Raw genomic sequence first — 23,782 nt, 5'->3', positions numbered from 1 at the left:
CGGCGGCGCGGCACCCGGAGGGGGCACCCGGGGCGCCGGCGCCGCGCGGGGCGGCGCGATCCGCGCGCGGGGCGGCGGGCCGGCCGGTCTCGGCGGAGCGATCCCGGGCGCGGATCGAGGCGGCGGCCCCGGCGATCCCGCCGGCCTCGGCGGCGGCGGCGCGCCCCGCGGCGGCGGCCGCGCGCCCGGCGCGGCGGCCCGGGGCGCGCCGAAGGGCGGCGGCGCGCGCGGCGGGCCGCCCGCGGGGGGCGGCGACAGGCCCCGAGCGCCCGTCGGCGTCGGCGGGGGTCCGGGCGGGCGCGGCGGCGGGGGACCTCGCGGCGTCCCCGGCGGAGGTCCCGGCGTCGGAGGCCGCGGCGGCAGGATCGGCGCGCCCGCGGGCCTCGGCGGCGCCCGCGGCGGCGGGCCCGGCGATCCTATTGGCCTCGGCGGCGCCCGCGGCGGTGGTGATCCCGCGGGCCGCGGCGGCGCGCGCGGCGGTGGTGATCCCGCGGGCCTCGGCGGCGCGCGAGGCGGAGGCCCCGGCGATCCCGCGGGCCTCGGCGGCGCCCGCGGGGGTGGCCCTGGCGTCCCCGCTGGCCGCGGCGGCGCCCGCGGCGGTGGCCCTGGCGTCCCCGCTGGCCGCGGCGGCGACGGCGGCAGGCCGGCGCGCGGCGGAGGGCCCGGAGACCCAGCGGGCCGCGGCGGAGGCCGCGGCAATCCCGCTCGCGGCGGCGGCGGCGCCCGCGGCGGTCCCGGCGACGCGCTCGGCGGCCTCGGCGGCGGCGGCGGCAGTCCCGCTCGTGGCGGCGGGCCCGGCGGCCGCGGCGGCGGCGGCGGCAGGCCTGCGACGCGGGCAACGCGGTCGGAAGAGCGCGACAGTTCCATGCGACGTACCGGACATGGAACGCCGATGCGCAGCGCCGCCCCGGCGCGCGATCAACGGGGCTCGGCGGCTGCGGCGCGCGCGATGGTGCGCAGCGTTGGTGTTCTGCTTCGCTGCGCGCAGCGCTTCGCGGAGCGTAAGCGGCGCGGGTGGTGCGAGGCTCTCTCGCAAGTCGGGCTGGACCCAGCCGTTGTTTGGGGTTAACGTGTTGACGATGCCGTCGCGTGATGCTGTGACGCGATTCCTTGTCGGCCGCGTCGACGCCGTCTCGCGCCGACGTTCGGCAGTACCCCATCCGAGGTTGTGCAAGCAGGCCGTCGACGACGCCGTCGCACGCGGCGTTCGGCAGTACCCCATTCCGCATCTGCGTCTCCTGAACCAACACACCCGTCGCAAGCACACGCAACGACACACACAATGCGCCGCGCCGCCCTCGCCGCGCGGCCCGCCGCCTTCGCGGCCCGGCGGCGCACGTCCTACGCGCGCGCGCCGCCGCCGGCCCGCGCGCCGCGCAAGCCGCGGCGCAGCTCGTCGTCGTTCCGCGCCGAGAACTCCTTCAGCGAGCCCGGCCTCCCGGACACGCCGCCGACCCGCGAGCAGCTGCAGAACCACTTCATGATCTGCGCCGTGCCGATGGTCGGCTTCGGCCTCATGGACAACACGGTCATGATCCACGCGGGCAACGCCATCGACTGTACCCTGGGCGTGGCCTTTGGGCTTTCCACACTCACCGCGGCGGCGTGCGGGCAGGTCTGCTCCGACGCCGCGGGCGTGCTCTTCGGGGGCGTGCTCGACCGCGGCGCGGCGTCGCTCGGGCTGCCGCGCGCGAACCTGACGCTGTTCCAACGGCGCAGCGCGATCGCGAAACGCGTGGGACTATTGGGCAGCCTCGTGGGCGTCGTGACGGGCTGTTCCTTGGGGCTGCTCAACCTCTTCGTCGTCGACACGAAGCAGTCGTCCGTGCTCAAGCTGCGCCACGACGCGGGCGAGGCGCTGGGCTTCACCGTCGACGTCGACAACGGCGCGCGGCACGACGCGACGACGGTGACCATCGAGGGGCCGGACATCGAGGGCCTGGTGGCCTCGCTGACGGCGGCCATCGCGAACTCGTCCTACTCGCTCGTGACGTGCGCCGCGTCGCCGGGCGACGACGCCGATTCCGTGCGCGACGTCTTCGTGATCCAGACGGCGTCCGGCGACCAGGTCGACGACGGCCACCTGGACGACCTGGCGCGCGTGCTACTCGCCGCGGCGCAGGACCCGCTCAACGCCCACGCGCTCAAGGCGGAGAACTCGGCGCTCCAGCACAAGCAGCTCGCGCTGCTCGAGCGCGTCGCCAAGCTCGAGGCCGCGCTCGAGGAGGCGAGCATCAAGAAGCAGGGGAAGTTCCTGCTCCGCCGCCGCGGCGACTCCGGCGGGCTGCCGCCGTGAATGTCCATAGAACGGAAGTCATAAACCAACGTGCACAGGATGTTATCGCGCGCCGCCCGAGTCGCGCGTCATCGCTCCCCCAGCGCCGAGAGCGCGGCCTCGAGCCGCCGCGTCATCGCGGAGTAGAGCGCGCGCTGCGCCGCCGTCGGCGCCGACGGCGGCGGCGTGCCCCGGATGGCGCCGTGGGCGCGTTCGTAGGCTGCGACGAGATCGTCGACGTCGACGGCGGCGCCGACGCGCACGGCGACGGCGTTTCCGACGCGCGGGAGCGGCGGTTTCGTCTTCCGCGAGCCGTCGTCCGCGAAGGGCATGACGTTTTCCATGCCGCGGTGGTGGAAGGGCACGATGAGCGGCGCGCGCCGCGCGTGGGCCGCGAGCACCGCCGCGCCCCACTTGAGGCCGCCGATGGCCGCGAACACGTCCGGCGGCCGACCCGCGCCCGAGCCGACGCGCGAACACACGTCGTCGTCGCGGCCGATGACGCCGCTCTGGAAGACGTGGCCCTCGGGGAAGAGGTGGACCCAGCGGCCGCCGTCCAACTTGGCGAGCTGGGGCCCGAGCTGGCCGACGCCGCCGCCGCGTTTGATCGGCAGGGCTTTGCCCGCGCCCGCGAGCGTCGACAGCAGGACGCCCCGGCTGAAGCAGACCTCCTGGGCGCAGGCCGCCCAGCGCGCGGCGCGCGCGTCCGCCGCGAGGCGGAAGGGCAGCAGCGCGCTCACGAGGGGCGGGTCGTCGAAGACGGACGCGTGGTTGCAGACCGTGAGCAGACCTCGGTCGTGGCCGCCGCGCCGCGCGTCGACGGCGGCGACGAGCGCCGCGTAGTGCGCGTCGTCGCGCACATCGAACGTGTTGCACCCGCCGAGGAGCGCGCGGCTCGCGGCCGCGACGCCCGCGACGAAGACGTGCGAGAACGCGGCCGCGAGCGCCTGCGACGCGGGCCGGAGCGCGCCGCCGTCGCCGGCCGCGGAGAAGCACGACGGCTCGTCGACGACGCGGAGGTGCGTGTCCAGGCCCGGCGGCGGCGGCCCGACGGGCGGCGCCCGAATCGTCACGCCGCGCGCGGCCATCCAGACGCCGTCGGCGACGTCGGGGAACGGGCGCTCGTAGACGCTCCCGACGAAGGCCAGCGCCGTGCCGGCGCCCGCGGCGCCGGCGGCGCGTCTGAACGCGCGTCGCATCATCGACTCATGCGATCGATGCGGCGCCGGCGCGTCCGAGGCGTCGATTCATGGGCGCATCCGCGGACCCCACACACAGCGCATGTTCAATGCGACTGCGCTTGAACTACAACGTGCGAGATGTATCAAAAGGGCAGGTACGGGTTCAGCGTCTCGCTGATGTCGACGTCGACGCCCGCGCCGATGGCCCGCGCCTTGGCCGTCGCGTTCGCCCGCGCGGCGCGGAAGCCCGCGAGGTCCCCGGGCTTCCGCTTCCGGAAGATGGCCTCGACCTCCTCCTCGCAGAGGGCCAGCGTCGCGTTCGCCGGCGCCATGGCCACGGCGCGCCGCAGGTGGTGCAGGATGAGCTCGAGGCCGTTGGGCGGCCGGTCCGCGCTCGCCGCGTAGGCCGCGGGGATGGACCGGAGCGTGCGGTACCGCGCGGCGAGCGGGTAGGCCATGCCCGGCGCCGCGCGCGCCAGGACGCGCTGCAAGAGCCCGAGCTGCTCCGCGTCGACCTCCGCCAGCGCGCCCGGCACGTCGTCGAGCTGGTCCGGCCGGAGGATGATGGACGAGGCCCCCTGCTGCGGCCAGTTCCACGGCCACAAGTCCCGCTGGTCCTTCGCGGAGACCCAGTCCGCGAAGTCGGGCTCCGCGGCCGCGAGCACGGGCACGGCGCCCGCGTCGATGCTGTCGACGATGCCCTTGCGCACGGCGCTGTGGCCGCAGGGCTGGAACGTGAACGTGGAGTTGCGGTACGCGGCCTCGAAGTGCGTGTTCACGGGCGACGTGTCGTCCGCCAGCCGCTCGCAGTCGTCCATGGCCGCGCAGGCCGCGGCGAACTTGTCGCGCGTGCCGCTCGGGTCCTTGCCGTCGGGCGTCGCGAAGAAGCCCGTGACGCGCGTCCGTCGTTCCCCGGGGCCGGCCGCGACGGTTCCGAACCAGTCGGCCCCAAAGGCCGGCCGGTCGTCCCAGGCGAGGAAGCCCTGGTAGGGCACGGGGTGGACGCGCGCGCAGGCGCGGTTGTAGTTGTACTGGCTCTCGAGGACGAGGCGGTGCGCGCCGCGGAGCGCCCAGCGGTACCCGCAGTCCTCGGAGACGCCGAACCGCTCCAGCCGCTTGAGGTTCTCCGTCTTCTTGCGGTCCGCGGGGTGGTGCCAGGCGCGGCCGATGGCGAAGAAGTGGTCCTCGAGGTTGCGCCGTCCCAAAAAGCTGCCGTCGCGCTTCGTGCGGAATTTCCGCAGGTGCCTGAGCCAGACGGGGCCGACGGCGGAGCACCACTGGTCCTTGGAGATGCGGTGCCGCTCGACGAGCGTGGAGATGAAGTGGTCCGGGATGAAGAAGAGGTCCGCGTCCTTCGGCTTCGTGACGATGTTCGGATAGCCCACCGCCAGAGCGCGGTGGAGCGCCTGGGCCATCGCGTGCTGGCTGAAGCGCTCGAGCACGCAGCGGCCCTCGACGACGTCCGCGTCGCCCCGCGCCAGCGCGTCCTTGCAGAAGGCGCCCCCGTGGTGGCCCCGGTCCTCGGCGCTCGCCTCGTTCCAGCGGCCGACGAGCGTCGCCGACGGCGTCCAGACGCGGCCCAGGACCTCGCCGCGCGGGCCGAGCGCCTCGGGGCCCCAGGACTCGGACGCCTGCTGCGACGGGTCGAGGCCCCCGGCGAAGTCGAAGTAGGTGATGTTCGGCGACAGCTTCGCGACCTGCGCCGCCGGCAGGTGCCTCTTCAGCAGGCCGTAGATGTCGACGAGCTCGGGCGGGAACGGGTAGACGTAGACCCTGGGCAGGTCGAGGTCGCGGACCGTCGTCGCCGGCGTCGCCAGCGCCGCGCGCACGGCGGCGCGCTCCCGCGCCGTCCACGCCGTCGACCCCTGGGGCATGTCGCCGCCCTGCCACCGCGACCGCAGCGCGCCGTCGCCGACGCAGAGGGGCGACGTGCGGTCCGTGCACCACTCGCCGCTGGCGCCGAGGGCCAGGAGGCCCAGGATCGCGGGCCGCACGGCGCGCCCGCGGGCTGCGGGGCGCATCGGCTACGGCGGGCTGCGGGCGTGCATTATTTTACGATCGACCATGGTCATCAGCAACATCGTTCATGCAACTTTGCCCCGCACTTTTTCTAGTGCAAGTAGGAGCCCATACCCATTCTTCCATCTGAGAGCGTCTCGTTTCGTGTGCTGCCCGCCGCACGCGCCGTCGTCCGTGAAGCGGCGCCAGCCTCGTCGACATGCCGCGCGGCTGAGCGTGCGATGGCGGTCCGCGCGGCGCGGGCCCTGGCCCTGGCCCTCGCGCTCCGGCCGTGCCGCTCCCTGACCGCCGCGGACATCGCCGCGGCGCACACGGAGCGGGCCGGCGACGTCTGCGGCCTGCCCGACGACGGGGCCATCTACCCGCCCGTCGTCCTGCGCGAGTGCGACGAGCCGCTCTGCGAGGGCTGCGCGGACCTGCGCGGCGTCTGGGCCGGGGACTTACCGGAAACGGGCGGCCACTTCGAGGAGCGGATCGAGCAGTGCGGGTCGCGCGTCGTCGTCGCCGGGCCCGTCGGCGACGGCGCGCACCGCTACAGCCACGACTTCGCCGCCGCCGACGGCACCTACGCGTCCGGCGCCGACGACTACGACCCCGCGAAGCTGCCCGCGTGCGCCGACGCGAAGCTCAAGGCGGACTTCGCGTGGGGCTGCCTCGTGACGACGTCGCCGGCGCTCGGCGAGGCGACGCGCTGTCTGCTGGAGGACGGCACGATCGAGTACGCCGACCCCTCGCGCTTCGACGGCGCGATGACCCTGACGTTCAAGGCCGCGCTCTACGACGAGCGGCTGCCGTACCACATCGACCGCAAGGACGGCCTCGTCGGGTCCGGCGAGGCGCACCGCTACCTCGTCTTCTTCCTCGTCCTCACGGGCCTCGCCTTCGTCGTGTCCTGGGGCCTCGCGTACCTCGTCGCGACGCACCCCGCGCTCGGCGAGGGCGAGCCCACGGTCGTCTACCTCTGCTAGGCCTGCTAAGCCGCTCCCCCACGTTTAGAAGTACTTCGCGTCGCGCGCCTTGTCGTCGAAGCGCGGGCGCCGCAGGGCGATGGCCTCCATGTCGTCGCCGAGGTAGGACGTCGCCTTGTGGCTCACGAGCGTCTTCGGGTCCTCGTACTCGCAGATCTCGAGGAAGGTCGGCACCTTGTCCAGCACGAGGTTCGCCTCCTTGGCGCTCAGCGCGCTCTTGACCATGCTCTCGTCCATCTTCACGAGCGTCTTCTTGACGATCCACCACGTGTGCGCCGCGTTCTGGTTCGGGATCGTCGAGATGGGCTGGACGTAGTCGTTCTCGAACTTGATCATGGGCTCGACGCGCGAGTCGCCGTAGATGAGCTCCACGAGGGCCATGGCGACGATGGGCATGCCGTGCTCGACGTCGTCGCCGTCGATCCAGTGCACGTACGTGTCGGGGACCGCGGGGCTTAAACTGACGATCTTCGTCTCGCGGATGGACCGGAAGAAGCACTCGGGGAAGCAGCGGTGCCGCACGAGGCCCGTGACGCCCTCGGAGCTCTTGGGCGCGACGAGGTACGTGTACTCGAACTTCTCGTAGGCGCCGTCCTCCGCGTCCTCGTCGCGCGGCAACAAATTCGCGCGGCAGCGGTCGCTGACGTGCTCGACGAGGGCCGCGACGCCGTAGTACTCGGCCTCGAGCAAGATGCTCTTGAGCATGTGCTGCGCCTCGGGCGCGATGACGAGGCTGCCCGTCCGCAAGAAGCTCAGGATGTACGAGAAGGGCTCGCCGTCGCGGTCGATGAAGATGTCGCCCTCGTCGCCCATGCGGTTCGCGAGGAGCTTCTCGAAGTAGGGCGAGTCCATGAGCGTCGACGACAGCGTCACGAAGATCTTGCCGCCGACGTTGAGCACGACGCGCCCGTGGCCCGACATGGTCGCGCGCCACTTCTCTTCCTGCTGCGACGCGTCGCCGAAGCTGAAGCCGCCCTGCTGTTCCTTTTTCTCTGGCGTGGCGAGGAGGCCGTGGTCGGGCTTGTTGTTCCTTGGCAGGCTGCCCCAGGCCACCATAAACACGCAGCGTGCAACACCTCCGGACGCTGCTTACAGCGCGCAACACCTCCGCTTTGAACGCAGCAGCAACGAAAGCGCGCCGATAATTGCATGCAACTTCGCCAAAGTGCCGCTCGAGAGGCCGCAGTCTGGGCTCCCAGGGAGAGCATCGCAGGCATCATGGACCGGCCGCTGAACCCGCGCCAGGTCGAACGGATCACGAAGCGGCGCCTCGTGCGCGAGCATTTGCACGCGAATGGCAGCGAGTCCATCCAACGAGCTCCAAACCTGCGCCTGACCGGCTCCGGCGGTGTGGTCTTGCCCACGGCGGTCGCCGAGGACGCGGCGGCATCGTCGTCGACGGCGGCGGGCGTCGCGCCCGCCGAGGAGACCGTGTCCATCTCGCACGCGGCGGCTGAGCTGTCGCCGGGCCCGGCGACGACGTCAGCGATAGACGGCGCGGCGGCCGCGGGCCTCGATCCGGACATGCTTCTGGACCTCCATGGCCCCTTGGGCGCGTGGTACGCGGCCGAGGGTCGCGCGACGCTGCGCGCGGCGCACGGATCGTACCCGCGGGGCGCAGAGGATTTGGAGTCCTGGCCCGCGTTCGAGGAAGTCACGCAGGCCTTCTTCAAGGACAGCGACGTCGAGGCCGGAGAGATCACGTGTCTGCTGTGCTTCGACGCGGAGTCTACGGTTTCGACACCCTGCTGCTCGCAGCCCGTCTGTCGCGACTGCGTCAAGCAGCACGCCGCGATCTCGCGGCAGTGGTTCCGCTGCGGCTTTTGTAAATCGTCGTCCGAGGAGTTCTTCGCCTTCGCCGAGTCGTGCGGCGCGGCCCGGTCGGACGAACGAGCGCTCTACGGCGATGAGACCGAGCCCTTGGTGCCGGCGTGCACGGCGCTCTGCGCGTGCCCGAAGGGCCGACGGTTCGACTCTCGGAACACGCCGAGCCTCCGGCGACCGGATGACGGCGACGGTTGGCGGCTCCACGGCTGCGGGACATGCGGGCAGTCGTGGGTCCACCGACGATGTGCGACGAGCGCGCCGCCGGAGGACGGCGAGTTCGTCTTCACCTGCCGTAGCTGCGCGCCCGCGAGCCCGAGCCCCGTGAGGAGTTGGTGGCCCGACTCCTCCGCGTGCGGCTTGGACGCTGTCGACGAGACGGCGCCGACGGACGAGCAGCCCGAGCCCGAGCGGCTCGAGTGCGTGCCCCGGCGGCCGGCGGCGCCGCAACCACAGCGCCGACTGCACGCGCTTCGACAACCGATGACGGCGGCGTTCCCGTGCCCGGCGGGCTGCCCCAGGAGATTTGCGCGTCAAGGAGCGGCGACGATGCACGGCAGATTTTGCAAGTCCACGGGATTGCAGGCCGCACCGCTGTGCCCCGCGGCGACTTTTCCGTGCCCCGCGGGCTGTCCGAGGACTTTTTTGAGGTTGACCGCGGCGAAGTCGCATGGTAGATCTTGTGGTCGCGAGACCAAGAAGCGCCAGCGCAAGGCGCCGGAGTCAGAGGACCGCTGCAAATTGTGTGACGCGTCGACTCTCGCGGACGACGGTCGGACGCCCCTGGAGAACGTGCTGCTGTGCGAGTACTGCGATCAGGAGGTCCATCTCGAGTGCCTAGGTTTGAACGCGATCCCCGAAGAGGATTTCTTTTGCTCTCAAGAGTGCGAGCAAAAATCTATTCTCCAGGCCGCGGCGCCGGCGCCTCTCTCGCCCGACGCTCCCGCTACGTCGCCGCAGATTGCGACGCCGACGCCCTCCATCGAGTTCGCCCTCCCGACGGAGTATCGCGTCGGCGACAAGGTCAAGGCGCGCTGGCGCAGGGGCTGGGACTGGTACCGCGGCGTCGTCACCGCGGTGTCTCAAGACGCGGCGAAGAGTCTGACGCGAAAAGGAGACTGTTGGCTGACGATCCGATACCCCGACGGCGAGCTTGAGGAGCGCGTCCACGACGCCATGGTTCGTCCCGCCGAGACCATCAAAGTCGAGTGCGGTGTCATGTTTTTGGACGACGACGTGCGCTACACGGTCTACAAGGTCGAGACGCTGTCCCTGCGCGTGAACCTAGCGGACCCGGATTCTGCTCGCGTCGACCATCTGTGCGCCTGGTTCTACGAGTCGTCCGCGACGCCGCCCGACGAATCCAACTTTACAGATGTCTGCGAGTACATGTCCGTCGACGATGTCTCTACACTCATCGAGTCGCAACCAGAGGTGCAAGTGCGAAGACGAAAGGGCAAACAGACGAAAGAGCGGCGAGCTCCTACGGACCTGTCGACGGAACCGGTGGAGCGCGCCTCCTGGACCTGTGGTCGCTGCCACGACCGAGGCTGCGACCGGTGCAAGCCCGACGATTATGCGCCGACGCCGAAACGGCCGAAACGGAGCACGCCATTCTCTTCTTCGCGCCGCACTCCTCTCCGGAAGCGCAAGGCGCACGAGCCCCACGTGGCCGGGCGCGCGTCCAAATCTCCGACGGACGCTCCGCCGGCCGAAAAGCCGCGCGCGGGCTCCGCGAAACGAGATTTTACCAGCAGCTTTCGAGGCGTTTGCAAAAGGGCAGCCGGCGACTCCGGGCTGCCGTGGGAGGCCAAGATCCAATCGCAAGGGACCCGCACTCACGTCGGACATTTCGAGCTCGAGTACGAGGCGGCCCTGGCCTTTGATGCCAAAGCGCGAGAGCTCGGCCATGAGAGCTGGTGCAACTTTCCACGGCCTCCGATCCCGGCTCCTGGTCGCATCACCCTTTCGAGCTCTGACGACGTCGTCGGGCGCCGCGTGGAAATTTACTGGGAGCCGCACCGCGAATGGTGCGCGGCGACGATGATCTCCTTCGACGAACCCTCCGGCAGCGTCCTCGCTCTCTACGACGACGACGCCTGCGAATGGGTCCCGCTCGCCTCTGCGGACGGCGGCGAGGCGCTGCTCCGGCGCCGGTTGCAGTTCGGCGGGCTCATCCGCCTGCGCGGAGCCGTCGAGGAAGCGGCGTCGCATGGGCTTTTTCCGGAAGCGCCCGGGGATACCGTCGCCGCCGCAGAGCCCGTCGCCGCCGCCGAAGCCGTCGCCGACGAGCCCGTCGCCGCCGCGGAGCCCGTCGTCGAGCACGTCGGCGCGGACCCCTTAGACGCGCTCCGGGCCTCCGAGGCCGTCGTCGCATGCCTGCAGGCCGAGGCCGCGTGCCAGAGCCTCATTATCGACTCGCGCAACGCGCTCATCACCGCGATGCGCCTCCTGACCCGCGACGAGACACACCTGCCGGCGCCGCCAGCCGTGCCGGCCGTCGCGCCAGCCGCGCCGCCGCCGGCCGTGCCCGTCGCGCCCGCCGCGCCGCCGCCAGCCGCGCCCGCCCCGCCGGCCGCGCCGCTGCCCGTCGCGCCGGCAGCCGCTGCCCCACCTGTGCCCGCCGCGCCGCCGCCGGCCGCGCCCGCCCCACCGGCAGCCACTGCGCCGCCTGTGCCCACCGCGCCGCCGCCAGCCGCGCCCTATCCGAGTCCGAACTTTCATCCGCCCTACTGCCACTACTATGCGCTTCCGCCGGCCTACTACCCGCAGTCCTACTACGGAGACGCGATGCGCCGCTTCGATTAACTATTAATGAGCGACGCTCGCCCGCAGCTCCGCGTAGGTCCCGAGCCCCGTCCGTCGCTGCATCGTGCCGCGCCAGCGGTCCTCGAGCATGCGCGCGACCTTGGGCGGCAGGGCCTTGGAGCCGCCGACCTGGCCCGAGCGCACCTTCGTCGCCATGTGGACCGCGTCGTCCGGGAAGCCCATCTGCGCGCGGAGCTTGCCGAAGACGAAGTGGTCGTCGTACTTGGACCCGTCGGCGCTCATGGCCGCGAGCGTCGTCGCCGCGCGGACGCGCTCGACCGTCGCGTCGTCGGCGTCGACGCCCATGAAGGCCGCGACGCGCCGGATCTCGCGCGCCGGGTCGCGCTTGACGTCCTCGTAGCAGACCCAGAGCACGTCACCGTCGCGCCGCCGGGGCCACCAGCCCGCGAAGTGGGTCCAGATGCCGCCGCTGTGGCTCAGCCCGCCGAAGATGCCCCGGGCGAAGCACTCGACGCTCAGCGGGCCGCACTGCATGTACGCCGGCAGGAACTTGTAAAAGGACCAGAACGCGTCCTTCGGATCTCGCGCGACGTAGATGTACCGGCCGCCCTTGGCCACGGTCTCGTAGGACTCGTGGCTCTTGAAGAGGCGCGGCGACGCGACCTGGTCGGCGTCGAGGTCCTGGCCGCAGTCGCGGGCTACTATATCCCACGGCACGACCTCGGTGATCTCGCCGAAGTCCGCGGCCAGCGTCTCCCGGTCCCCGGCGACGCGCAGGAAGTGGCAGATGGCGCTCACCCAGGTCGTGCCGCACTTGGGGTAGGTGACGATGAAGACGTCGCTCGGCCGCGTCGCGAAGGACCTGCCCGCGGCGACGCTCTCCGGCGAGTGCATCCTGCCGTTGCGCTCGCCGAGGATCGCCATGGCCGCGGCGTCGCTGGCGCGCACGCGGCGCGCAGCGAGGTACTTTTTCAGTGCGAGAGCGCCCATGGCGAGCGTCGCCGCGCCGGCGGCGGCGAGCAGCGGCGCAGGCTTTGCTGGCGCCATAAATATTTTTTTGCCTCAGCTCGCTGAATGACAAGGGCAAGCTCGACTTCAACCGCATGTCACAACAAACAGCCGCCTTTACGACGACGTCGGCGCGCGGGACTTGGCGCGGCAGAGCGGGCAGCGGACCGTCGCCGAGAGGCGCGTCTGGCCGTGGCCCGAGACCGCGGCGAGCCGCGCGAGGCACGCCGGGTGGATGCGGTGCTGGCAGTCGAGGGCCGAGTCCGCCGGCGCCTCGTCGAAGCAGATGGGGCAGAGCTGCGGCGGCGCGTCCGCGGGCGCGCCGCCGGTTTCGTCGCGCGCGCGCTTCTTCGCGAGGGGCTTGCTCTTCACGCCATATGTGCCCGCCTGGATGCCGAGGCTCAGGAAGTGCTGCGCCTTCTCGCGCTGGTGGACGACGCACGACTGGCGCAGCGTGTTGGGCCCGCCGTTGCACGACATGTCGAGGCAGAAGCGGCAGGTGTTGCAGCGCGGCGTCTGCGACCGGAAGTAGAGCTTCGCCCCGAAGCGCTGGCCCACGGCGGCCTCCTCGGCCTCCGCGTGGGTTCGCGCGGCGCCGCGCGCCGTCGCGACGTCGAGCTCGACGCGCGCGCCGCCGCCGACGAGGGGCGCGCAGACGACGGCGCCCTGGACGAAGTCGACGACGCGGAGCAGCGCCGGCGGCTTGTCGTCGTCGTCGTCGTCGTCGTCGTCGTCGGGCCGCAGGAGGACGCGGCCGACGAGGGGCGCGTGGGCGGCGGCGCCCTTGACGGCGAGGGCGACGGGCGCGCTCTCGCGCGCGACGACGGCGCCGAAGCCGCCGAGCGCGCGGAGCGCGTCGACGCGCTCGCCGTTCGACGGCAAAGCCGCCAACGCGTCCGCGCGGCTCCGCGCGGCGAGGAAGCGCTTGTAGATCTTGTTCTTGCTCCAGGACGCGTCGAGCCGCGCCGACGCCGCCGCGTCCGGGGGCCAGGGCGCGCTGCCGTCGCGCGGGACGACGTCGTAGCCCGTGGCCTCGGCTTCGCGGAGGTAGCGCACCAGATCGTGGCCCGGCGGCGGGTTGGCGCGCACGAGGTCGAGGATGAGCGCGCTCCGGCGGCCGTCGGGCGGCGCCGGGTCCACGACGAGGGCGGGCCAGCGCTGGGACTTGACGTAGACGAGCGCGCCGAAGCGGTCGCGCTCGGCTTGCGGCAGCGCGGCGACGAGCGCGAGGACCTCGTCGTCGTCGTCGCCGGACTCGATGCCGTAGTCGTCGTCCGAGGCGAGCGACGAGTTCTCGTCGTCGCTCTTGGGGCCGAGGTGCGGCGTCGGCGTGAGCACCGGCGCCTCGGCCGCGCCCGCTTCGAAGTCGTCGTCGTCGTCGATCGCGGCCCGCGTCACGGCGCCCTCGACGATGCCCTCGCGGCGCGGCGCGGAGAGGAAGGCGAAGGTGCGCGGCGCGGCGAGCGCGGCTCGCGGCGCGGCGGGGAGCGCGGCGTCCGGGTCGCCGCCCGACGCCTCCGGCTCGCGCGGCGCCTCGGGGACGGCGTCGTCGACGCGCGGGACGTCGTCGGGGCCGTCGTCCTCCTCGTCCGTGGTGTCGTCGATGCGCGGGATGCCGTCGGCGGCGAGGGCCGCGTCGAGGCGCGCGGCGTTGGTCAGGCCGACGAGGCCCGCCGCGGCCGCGGACGCCGCGCGGAAGTCGCCGGAGCGCGACGCGCCGAGCTTCTTCGGCGGGAGGCCCGGCGCGAAGGGCCGGAGGCGGTCGCGGCGCTCGCTGCCGAAGGCCCAGTGCGCCCGCTCGCCGACGTAGAGCACGAGGTCGTAGGTCGGCGGGCCCTTGTCCGCGAAGGCCGCGACGGCCGCCGTGGCCAACGGGATCCGCGGGTCCATGACGACGCAGGGCCAGTTGTTCCCGTTGACGAAGAGGGCGCCGAAGCGGTCGCGCTCCGCGGCGGGGAGCGCGGCGACGGCGGCGTCGTTGCGCGCGCGGAGCGACACGTCGCGCGCCTCGCGCGCGCCCGCCGCCGACCGGGGCCGGCCGCCGCCGCCGCGCTCCGCGCGCCGCGCGCCGTAAAAGAGCGCGTCCTCGTCGGGAAAGACGCTCAGGCGCGCGGCGTCGCCGCCGGCGTCGAGCGGGCAGCGCCAGCCCGGCGGCGCGGGGCCGATCAAGCCCGTGCACGCCCGGTGGCACGACCCGCCGCAGCGGCCGTCCGGGCCCGCGGCGCAGGCGACCACATCCGCGCCGCCGGCCTCGGCGCCGCGGCCGCAGACGCAGAAGCTCCGCGCGGCCGCGAGCGCCTCGCCCGCCTTGCCCGCGCTCGCGAAGGGCAGCGACAGGAGTTTGCCGCCGACGGCCAAACGCGCGAAATGGCGCTTGCCCTGGCGCCAGACGCAGCCGTGCTCCACGAGCAGGGGCTTGAGGCTCGTGTTCGAGATCCGGGGGCAGCACGGGCGCGGCGACGACGGCGCCGCGGCCTCGGCCTCGGCGACGGGCGCGGCCTCGACGGCGCGCGGCCGCTCGACGGCGCGCGGCGGCGGCGGCGGCGGCGGCGGCGGCGCCTCGAAGACGCGCGGCGGCGGCGGCGGCCGGCCGAGGCGCGGGCCGAGGTGCTTCTCGAGGACGCGGCCGTCGTGGTCGCCGTCGTCGAAGGCCACGGCGTAGACGCCGACCTCGCCGCCGACGTCGACGGCGGCGACGCGGCCCGGGAAGAGGTAGCGGCTCACCTTGTCCTCGGTCTCGTGGTAGCGCGCCATGCACTCGTCGCCGACGGCCCAGGCGAGGACCTTCTCCCTGCTCTTCGTCGGCGCCTGCTTCGGCGGCGCGACGGCCGCCGGCGCCCGCGTCGCCGGCGGCGGCGCCTTGGGCCGCTTCGCCGGCGCGCCGACGTCGTCCCGCGGCACGGGCCGCTTCTTCTCGCGGGCGGACGGCCCGCGTGTGGGCGGCAGCGCCGCGGCGCGCGCGAGCATGGCCACGCCGCCGGCCGGGTCCGCGGGCTTGCACGCTTTCTCGTGGTTGCCGCGGCCCGCCGGCCAGTCGAACGAGCGGCCGCAGCCCTTGCGGCAGAAGAGAAGCTCCCGGCTTTTGAGCGACACCGCCGGCTGCTTGGACGGGCGCGCGGCCTCGCCCGGGTTGCGCGCCTCGAACTGTCCCGCGACGTGCGTCGGCTTGCCCTGGACGAGGGAGCCGATCGCCATCGCGTCGAGGCCCTCGAAGGCGGCCGCGGCCTCCGACCGCGACGCGAAGCGGCGCCAGGCGCCGCCGACGGCGCGCACCTCGACGGGCTTGCAGTTGCGGCTGTTGCCGTGGGCCTGCTTGGCCTGCTTGGGCGGGCGCGCGGCCTCGCCGGGGTAGCGCGCCTCGAACGCGCCCGCGGCGCGCGTCGCGTTGCCGTGGATCAGGTTGTAGACCGCCGGCGCGTCGAGGCCCGGGAACGCGGCCGCGGCGTCGTGGCGCGAGTCGAAGAGGCGCCAGGCGCCGCCGACGGCGCGCACCTCGACGGGCTTGCACTTGCCGCGCTTCGAGGGCGTCGCGGGCGCGGGCGTCGGCGGCGGCGGCGCGACCGGCGACGGCGGGAGGCGCTGGAGCGAGTCGAGCGGCGCGGCCTCGAGCGCGAGCGCGGGCGCGCTGGGCGCGGGCGCGACGGGCGTCACCGCCGCGGGCGTCGCGGTCGCGGGCGCCGCCGCCGCGGAAGCGGCGGAAGCGGCGGAAGCGGCGGCGCCGTCCGCGGGCGCGGGCGCGGGCGCCGCCGCCGGCGCGGACGCGACCGGCGTCACGACCGCGTCGCCGCGCAGCAGCGCCACGGCGCGCTGGAACTTGGCCGCGGGGAGCGCCTTGACGCCTTCGCAGAGCTCGGCGATGTCCTCCGGATCGGCGGCCACAAGGTCGTAGAGGTGTTCGACCTGCTCGTGGATGTTGTGCAGGAGCGATTCATTGGTCAGTCCTTCGCGCGCAAGCCACGCCTCGAGGCCCGCGGCGTCGTAGAGCTGCGGGCCCGGAGGGGACTCCGCAAGAGGCTCGACCATCTCGGACTCAGCCTTGATTCGGGTCGATGGTCGCCTTCAAGCTTGGCCCTCGCCGTGCACGATGGCGCCGCAAGAGCTCGTGAAGGCCTTCGTGAAGAGTTCTCGACGAGGAACTTACGAGATCCAGAAGCGGACGATCGCCTGGAAGACGTCGCCCGGCTGCGAGAAGAGGCGCTGGACGACGCCCGAGACGCGCAGCGTCGCCTCCAGGTGCTTGAGAGCCTTGAGGACGGCCGCGTCGACGCCCTGGGCCCGGAGGAAAGCGAGCTGGCTGGGGTCGGGACCCTCGCCGAAGACCGCGGGCAGGGCGCGGCCCGTGGCGTAGAGCTGCCGCATGGCGGCGACGCGCGCTCGCAGGCCGCCGATGTAAGATCGATAGCCGCCGGCGCTTCGGACCTTCCGCAGGAACGCGATGGCGGAACTTGGCTCAGGTACGAGTCCGCCAGTGGCGCTACGGGTTCCCGTAGTGAAGCGCTCGATGTATTGTCGATCGAAGTCGAGAAGACGAGACTCGTCGGGCACAGCGACACCACAGCGCAGCAAGGACACGACAACGTCCAGCCGAGATTCTTTCGTACGCGGCTCACGGCGCATCACGGCAACTTCCAGCGGCGTTATTCCGACATGGGATCCTTTGAAACCGTCGGGAAAATGACCACTGAGATCCGCGCCCGCTGACTGCAAGAGCGGTATGCAACTGGCCATGTGGCCGCAGGCGTCGCCCTGAAGCTGCATGTCGCTTACACACAGAGCGAGGAGCATGCTGCGGGCGAATGATGCGTCCTCGGGGCTCAGTTTGGCAATTTCGCTCAAGAAAAGCTCGAACATGGGGTACGCGAGGCGGGCCTTGACGCGCAGGCAGCAACCGAACTCGCGGTAAAGTTGGTACATTCGTCGCTCTAAGGCACGCACATCGAAGGGCGCACCGCGGGCGAGGCAATGACGCACGGTTTCGATGCACCCAGATGACAACGCCGCTTCGAATAAATTCGCGTATCCATCAGGCACTGCGAGATCGTCGTCGAGACGTCTCGTCATGCTCGCGCCAAGCTCCTCGAGCGCCACAAGAGAAGCACGGAGGCCTAGCGCAGCGGCAGTGAAGACCGGCGATTCCGTATAGCCGAGATTTGGCGACTCGACGCCGTCGAGTGCCGCGCCGCGAGAGACCAAGAACTTCATCATGTCGAATCGCTGGAGCACGGCGGCTACGTTGAGTGCCGTCCACCACACGGTCTCGTGAAGGTCGTTCTCCATGTTGTCGATGGGGAACGGCACGTTCATAGTGCCCCAGTGCTTGCGCAGCCCCTCATCGTCGTTGGCGCGAATCGCGTCGATCAAGTCGACGTGCCGTGCCGGCGGCAGCAACTCCTCCCTGGCGGCGTGAGCCGCGGCGATGGCCGCCTCCTGCTCCGCGGAGAAGCAGCGCTCGATGCTCGGCAGGCGCGGCGCCTCGACGAATCGTGCGACGGCGCCAGTCTGTGCTAGGATCCGCGCGCTGACGCGCTCGAGCGCAAGCTTCTCGTCAGGAAATAGTCCAACAGACTCGGTGCTGCCGTCGAGGCGTGTGATCTGGGCGACATCAAGGTCGATCGAGGCGTCGTAGTGGATCATGGGCGAGGCCAAGCAGTGGGCGCAGAGAACGCAGCCAGACGCCGCTCGATGGAGTCCTGCGACTGCTCCACTGGCTCGATGCAGTCGCGTTGCAGGCCGCGCGCGCCTCGCTACTTGCGGGCCCGCCCACCCACGCCCTCCCAGGCGGAAAAGAGCAGCGCGACGACACACAAGACCCGAACACAGAGAACGCCAGCCGAGAGCGCGCGCGCCCGCGCGTTACGAGAGCCCGCGCCTACCGGCTCTTCTTCTTCTTGCCGCCCTTCTTCTTCTTGGCCGCGGACTTCTTCTTCGAGCCGCCGGAGCCGCCGTTGTTCATGAGGTTGGGGATCTTGCCGCCTCCCGCGCAGATCTTGGCCGCGCGGTTCTCCATGGCTTCCGTGATCTTGTAGAGGTCCTCGACGCGGACGGCCTCGCCCGCGTCGACGGCCTGCGCGGGCAGCGTGACGTTGAAGGCCGCGTGGAAGGTGAAGGGCCCGCCGAGCACGTAGGTCTTGGCCTCCGTCGCCGGGTCCTCGTCCCACTTGATGATCTCGTTGTCGGAGCCGGAGACGACCTCCATGCCGTTGGCCTCGAGCGTGAACTTGACGAGGTCCTCCATGACCGTCGTCAACGAGAACTCGACCATCTGCGTCTTGATCCAGGGCGGGATGTCGCCGGGCCGGAAGCCGGGCTCCGCGAGGTTGTCCTTGGCCTGGGCCCTAATCTCGTCGAACGCGTACATGACCGCCGCGCCCGGCGCGACGTACTCGCCCTTGACGACGTACTGGCGCTGCGCCGCGTCGATGGTCGAGTCGACGACGAGGTCGACCTTCTCGACGACGCAGGGCACGGGCGCGTCGGGCGCCAGCGGCGCGGCGGCCGCGGCCGCGGCCGCGGCGGCCGCGGCGGGCGCCGCGGGCGCCGGCGCGGCGTCGCCCAGCTTGACGCCAAAGTCGGCGTAGGACGTGACGCCCGAGGCGTCGCAGGCCGCGCGCCACGCGGCGGCCGTCGGCGCCTCCTCGACGACGGCGGTCTCGCTGACGTCGATGACGTCGGCGCGGAGCGCGTTGCAGCGCGGGGCGCTGCGCTGCGCCGGCGCGAAGGCCGTCGCGACGGCGAGCAGCGCGAGCGCCAGCGACATGGTCGTGCGTTGTCTCTTCATGCTTGCACTACTCGTCATCATCACGCTGCTGAGTCAATGAGAGCTCGGCTCGAGCGATGCCCAGCGAGCCGAACTCGATTGCTAGGCCGGGAGGCATCGTCCCAGGCGCAGCACGACGTGGAATCGACGACGTGCGCTGCGAGCGGCCGGGTGCGCTCGCGACGGCAGCAATCGAAAGCAGTGTGTGGCGACTTTTCGCCGCGGCCGCGGCCAAATTGCCACAGCGCGCGGGACGAAACCGCCGCGATCGGCGCAAGAATTTGCAGCCCGACGACGCCAATGCCACCGGAGCCGCCGCCGCAACAGCGTCCCCCGCCAGCGCGAACACGGACGCGTCCGATTGGCGGTCAACATTGAAGGGAAATGATTCCATGTCCTTGCGGCTGGTCCTTGCACTAAAGCTAAGCGAGGTGTCGCCCGACGCTCGGTGCTCCGCTGCCTGCCTCTGCGTGGTCGTTCGAGGGCTGAGCTCACCCTGGTGCGCGCCGCGGGGTGAGCGGCGCGCGACGCGCCCGGGGGGCGATGAACGGTGACGCGGTCGGCGACGCGACCATGAACGGCGAGCCGAAGACTCGCGCGAAGAAGAAGAAGTCCAAAGAGGTGCGCCGCGCCGCGTCCCACGCCGCCGCGTCTCGGCGCGCCTCCGTCGTTTTCGCGCGGGCGGCGCCGGCGCCGGCCGCGTCGCGTCGAGCGCGCGACGAGTGCCGCGCGCGCGGCGCCGCGGCGCCGCGGCGCGCGCCGCGCGAGCGGGAGCGCGAAACGCGCGCGCGCGCGAGCCCGGGGCGGGGCGGCGCCGCCCGAGCCGCGTGCCCCCGCAGTCCCGCGACGGCGCCGCCGTGCGGAAGCTCATCAAGACGGCCATCTACGGCGCGGCGGACGCGGCGCGGCGCCGGCGTCGGAGCGACGTCGCTTCGGGAGCGCGTCGCGCGCCGGGGGCTCACCGACCCACTCGTAGGCCATCGACGAGGTCGTCGCGCGGGAGAAGCGGAAGAAGAAGCCCCTGTCGCTCGCGCAGATGGAGGCCGCGGCCGCGCGGGAGAAGCGCGAGGCGGAGCTGGCGAAGAAGGCCGAGGAGAAGAAGGCCGAGGACGAGCGCAAGGCCGCCGCGGAGGCCGCGGCGAAGCAGGAGGCCGACGCGGCCGCCGCCGCGGCGGCGAAGAAGAACGGGGCGGCGCCGCCCGCGCCCGCGGCGGAGCCGCCCGCGCCCGCGGCCAAGTCGCCGCCGCCGTCGCCGTCGAAGCCCGGGTCGGGCAAGGCCGGCGTCTACACGGCGCCGTCGAAGCGCGCCGGCGCGACGCCGAGCGCGGCGCCGCCGCCGCGGGGCCCCGGCGCGCCGCCGCCCGCGCCGTCGGGCTCGTACGCGGCGGCGTCGTCCGGCCCGCGGCCGGCGAGCGAGTCCGCGGCGTCCTTCGGCGCGTCGCTGGCCACGGCGCGGTCCGGCGCGCCGCCGCCGCCGAGCGGGCCGAGCCTCACCGTGCTCCGGCGGCCCGACGCGGCCGCGGCATCGGCGGCGAGCTCCGGCGGCGCGGCGAGCTCGGGCGAGAACGCGTGGGAGAGCGGGCCCTGGAGACGACGGACGTCGCCGCCGGGCAAGGCGCCCAAGACCTGGGCGAGCGCCGTGAGCGGCCTCGCGGCGCCCCCGGGCGCCGCGGCCGCGGCCGGCGCCGGCGCCGCCGACGGGTCGCTCGACCCGCTGCCCGGCGCGCCGAGCCCCGCGGCGTCGTCGTCGCCGCCGGCGGCGCGGTCCAACCCGGCGCCGAGCTCCTGGGCCGCCGCCGCGCGCGCGGGCCTGCCCGCGGCGCCCGCGGCGGAGCCCGCGGCGCCGCCGCCGCCGGCGCCCGCGGGCAACGCGTGGGCGTCGGGCCAGCCCAAGGGCGCCCTCGCTTTAGCCCGGGGCTTCGCGGCGATCCGCGAGTCGAGCGAGGCCGAGGCGCGCGCGGAGAAGGTGCCGTCCGTCGCGTCGGACGTGTCCGCGGAGGCGTCGACGGCCGAGACGCCCATGGCCAAGGACGAGTCCGACTCCATCGACGACCACGGGAGCCCCGGCGGCGCCGCGCCGGCGCCCGCCGTCGCCGAGGCGCCGAAGAAGCCCGCCTGGGGCGGCCGGCTGCCGCCGAGCCTCCGCCTCGAGCCGGCCGACGACGGCGGCGGCGCCGCGGCCGCGGAGCGCGCGCCCGCGGACGCGCCGCCGGCGCCCGAGCCCGAGGCGGCCAAGCCCGCCGAGGAGCCTCCGGCGCCGCCGCCGGCGAAGCAGGAGCGCGCGAAGAAGGGCGACGGGCGCCGGCCGCGGGGCCAGAGCCACCGCGTCGCCGCGATGTACCAGACGCCCGCGGGCCCCTACGGCCAGCAGTACTTCTACGGCAACCCGCCGGAGGACGACCCCCACCGGCGGTCCCGCGAGGAGGCCGAGGGCGCCGCCTACCAGGCGCGCCGCGACTCCGTGTCGCTCGAGATGGAGGTCGAGCGGCGCCGCCGCATGGACGAAGCGGGCGCGCTCGACGCGGACGCGACGGCGGAGCGCGTCGCGCGGCGCGCCTGGGCCGCGGCCCAGCTCGAGAGCGAGTACGAGCGGCGCCAGCGGGAGCACGCGCGGCGCGTCGTCGAGCACGAGACGCGCGTGCGGGCCATGCGAAGCCGTTTGGCGTACGACGCGAACGACTTCGTCGCGTCGCTGGAGCGGGCCATGGCGCCCCAGCGCCGCGCGCGCACGGCCGTGCTCGACGAGGTGTCCCAGGTCGTCCGGTCCATCTGGTCCCACGCGGAGTGCTCGCTCTACGGGTCGTGCCTGACGGGGCTCGACCTGCCGTCGTCGGACGTCGACGTCGTCGTCCGCGGCCTCAACTGCGACCCGACGCCGAACCCGCCGGGCGCGGCGCCGCGGCGCGCCGACGCGACGCCGCCCGCGTCGCCCGCGTCCGCGCCGGACTCGGCCGAGCGGCGGCCGTCGAGCCCCCGGACGCCGCCGGGCGACCGCGGCAACGGCGCGCGGCGCCAGGCGACGCCGCCCAAGGCCGCCGCGCCGCGGTTGCCGCGCATCGACAGCGGCGAGGCCGTCGGCGCGGCGCCGTCGCCCGCGCCCGCGCCCGCGCCGTCGCCCGCGCCCGAGGACGCGCCGAGGCGGCCCGACAGCCCCGCGCGGCTGCCGCCGGCGAGCCCCGCGCCGCCGAGCCCCGCGTCGAGCGACACGCAGCCGCGGACGCGCAAGAGCAAGAACCGCAAGCGCAAGGGCGGCAAGTCCTCCGGCGGCGGCCGCGACGGCGAGGGCGACGACGACCGCGGCGTCGGCGGCCACAAGCCCAACTACGTCGGCCAGCAGTTCCTGCCGCCGGCCCAGTGCTACGGCCAGTTCCCCGTCTACATGCGCGCGCCGACGCCGCCGACGGGGCCCAACCCGGGCGTCGTGCTCAGCGTGAAGACGCTCGCGGCGGCTTTAGCCGACCTGCCCTGGGTCCGCGAGCTCAAGGCCATCGAGACGGCGAACATCCCGGTCATCAAGCTGCTGGCGGACCCGTCGGTCCTCGGCTGCCCCCTGCCGGAGTTCAAGCGGAATCGACGGCGCGCGTGCTCGGAGGACGCGGCGCAAGCCCTCGCGGAGACGGCGAGCCCCTGCGGCGACCTGCCGCTGCCGGACACGCGGCGCCGGCCCCAGGCCGTGGCCGGCGACGCGGCCGCCGCCGACGACGCGAGCGACCCGGAGAAGAGCGAGGCCGAGACGGTGGACGCGGGCCCCGGCGAGGCCGCGCCGACGTGGTGCGGCGCCGTCGGCCGCTGCGACGCGGGCCTGCTCGCCGTGGACATCTCCTTCGAGGCGCCGGACCACGGCGGCCTCGCGAGCTCGCGCTACGCGCTGGAGGCCATGTCGCGCTGGCCCGAGCTCGCGCCGCTCATGCTCGTGCTCAAGGAGCTCCTCGTGCAGCGGGGCTTGAACGAGCCGTTCACGGGCGGGTTGTCGTCCTACTCGCTGCTGCTCCTCGTGATGACGGCGCTGCTCCAGGCGGGCGTCGAGCCGCTCGAGGACCCCCTGCCGGAGCCCCGGCACATGACGCCCCTCGAGGACCGGCCCGAGGCCGAGGCGCCGGAGGAGCCGCCGAAGCCGGCGAAGCCGCCGACGTCCGTGCGCGAGGCGTGGGCGCGGCTCCGCGACGACCCGCGGCGCGCCAAGGCGCCCCTGCGCGACGGCGGGTCCGCCGCCGGCGGCCGGCGGCGGCCGTCGCTGGCGTCGAGGATACGCGGCGGCGACGCGCTGCTCTGGAACGGCGCGGAGTCGCGCGCGGCCTTCGACAAGGACGACGACGCGTTGGGCTACCTGCTCACGTTCTTCCTCGAGTTCTTCGGCCGCCACTTCGACCCCCAGCGCCACGCCGTGTCCGTGCTCCGCGGCGACGCGGGCATCATCGCCATGGCCGGGCCGGGCTACGCGGACGCGAACCAGTGGGTCGCGCCGCTCATCGAGGACCCGCTCGAGTGCTCGCGGAACGTCGCGCGGTCCTGCTTCGCCATCGCGCAGATCCAGAACGTCTTCGCCCACTGCCTCTGCATCCTCGAGAGCAAGGGCGCCGCCGCGGCGCTCCGCGACGACAGCTGCAACATCCTCTCCCTCGTCCTCTCCTACTAGCGGCCCGCGCCGCGCGGCCCACCGCGCGCCGCGCCCCTGGACACCGATTTGAACGCCCCTCCTTCGACACACCCCCGTCAACATGGCGCGCGCGGCTCGAGCCCCGGCTCCGCGCGTCATTAATAGTGAATCCTCTGAGCTCTAGAGTGTGCTGCCCAGGGCGCTGACCAGCGACTGAGGAGGCACCGTGCCCCACGAGGTGCCCCACGAGGTGCCCCACGAGGTGCCGCGGATCTTCGCAAGGGGCGCCGCGCCTTCCGAGAGCGGTCTGTTACGTATGATAGCACCTGCGAGCCGATACGCCCGCGTGACCTCCTTACTCTCGTGACGGTTAGTAAATTTGCA

The 23,782-nt window shown here is 73.3% G+C and overlaps 5 protein-coding genes across 5 annotated transcripts; 2 read left to right on the top strand and 3 right to left on the bottom strand.

Moving 5' to 3' along the window:
* Positions 1-1,450: 1,450 nt before the first annotated feature.
* Positions 1,451-1,639, top strand: AURANDRAFT_9401 (hypothetical protein; the record flags this gene model as incomplete). The annotated part of the gene is made up of 1 exon (XM_009038867.1): positions 1,451-1,639. A coding segment is annotated over one exon (189 nt), but the record flags the coding sequence as incomplete, so codon positions are not given.
* Positions 1,640-3,599: 1,960 nt separating this feature from the next.
* On the bottom strand, positions 3,600-7,499 carry AURANDRAFT_64154 (hypothetical protein; the record flags this gene model as incomplete). Its single annotated transcript, XM_009038665.1, has 2 exons — positions 3,600-5,480; positions 6,570-7,499. 2 exons carry the CDS (start codon positions 7,497-7,499, stop codon positions 3,600-3,602), a joined length of 2,811 nt encoding a protein of 936 aa, XP_009036913.1.
* A 3,579-nt stretch (positions 7,500-11,078) lies between these two features.
* AURANDRAFT_26139 (hypothetical protein) lies at positions 11,079-11,960 on the bottom strand (the record flags this gene model as incomplete). The annotated part of the gene is made up of 1 exon (XM_009038664.1): positions 11,079-11,960. One exon carries the CDS (start codon positions 11,958-11,960, stop codon positions 11,079-11,081), a length of 882 nt encoding a protein of 293 aa, XP_009036912.1.
* Positions 11,961-12,161: 201 nt separating this feature from the next.
* AURANDRAFT_64152 (hypothetical protein) lies at positions 12,162-18,801 on the bottom strand (the record flags this gene model as incomplete). Its single annotated transcript, XM_009038663.1, has 3 exons — positions 12,162-15,944; positions 16,203-16,463; positions 18,166-18,801. The coding sequence occupies 3 exons, from the start codon at positions 18,799-18,801 to the stop codon at positions 12,162-12,164; spliced, it is 4,680 nt and encodes a 1,559-aa protein (XP_009036911.1).
* Positions 18,802-19,344: 543 nt separating this feature from the next.
* Positions 19,345-23,437, top strand: AURANDRAFT_64151 (hypothetical protein; the record flags this gene model as incomplete). Its single annotated transcript, XM_009038868.1, has 2 exons — positions 19,345-19,422; positions 19,778-23,437. The coding sequence occupies 2 exons, from the start codon at positions 19,345-19,347 to the stop codon at positions 23,435-23,437; spliced, it is 3,738 nt and encodes a 1,245-aa protein (XP_009037116.1).
* Between the last annotated feature and the right edge of the window lie 345 nt (positions 23,438-23,782).

The sequence above is a fragment of the Aureococcus anophagefferens genome (genome assembly GCF_000186865.1).
Source record: "Aureococcus anophagefferens unplaced genomic scaffold AURANscaffold_9, whole genome shotgun sequence".
NCBI lineage: Eukaryota > Pelagophyceae > Pelagomonadales > Pelagomonadaceae > Aureococcus > Aureococcus anophagefferens.
The sequence above is the reverse complement of the archived record's forward strand: the minus strand, read 5'-3'. Positions and strand labels throughout refer to the sequence as shown.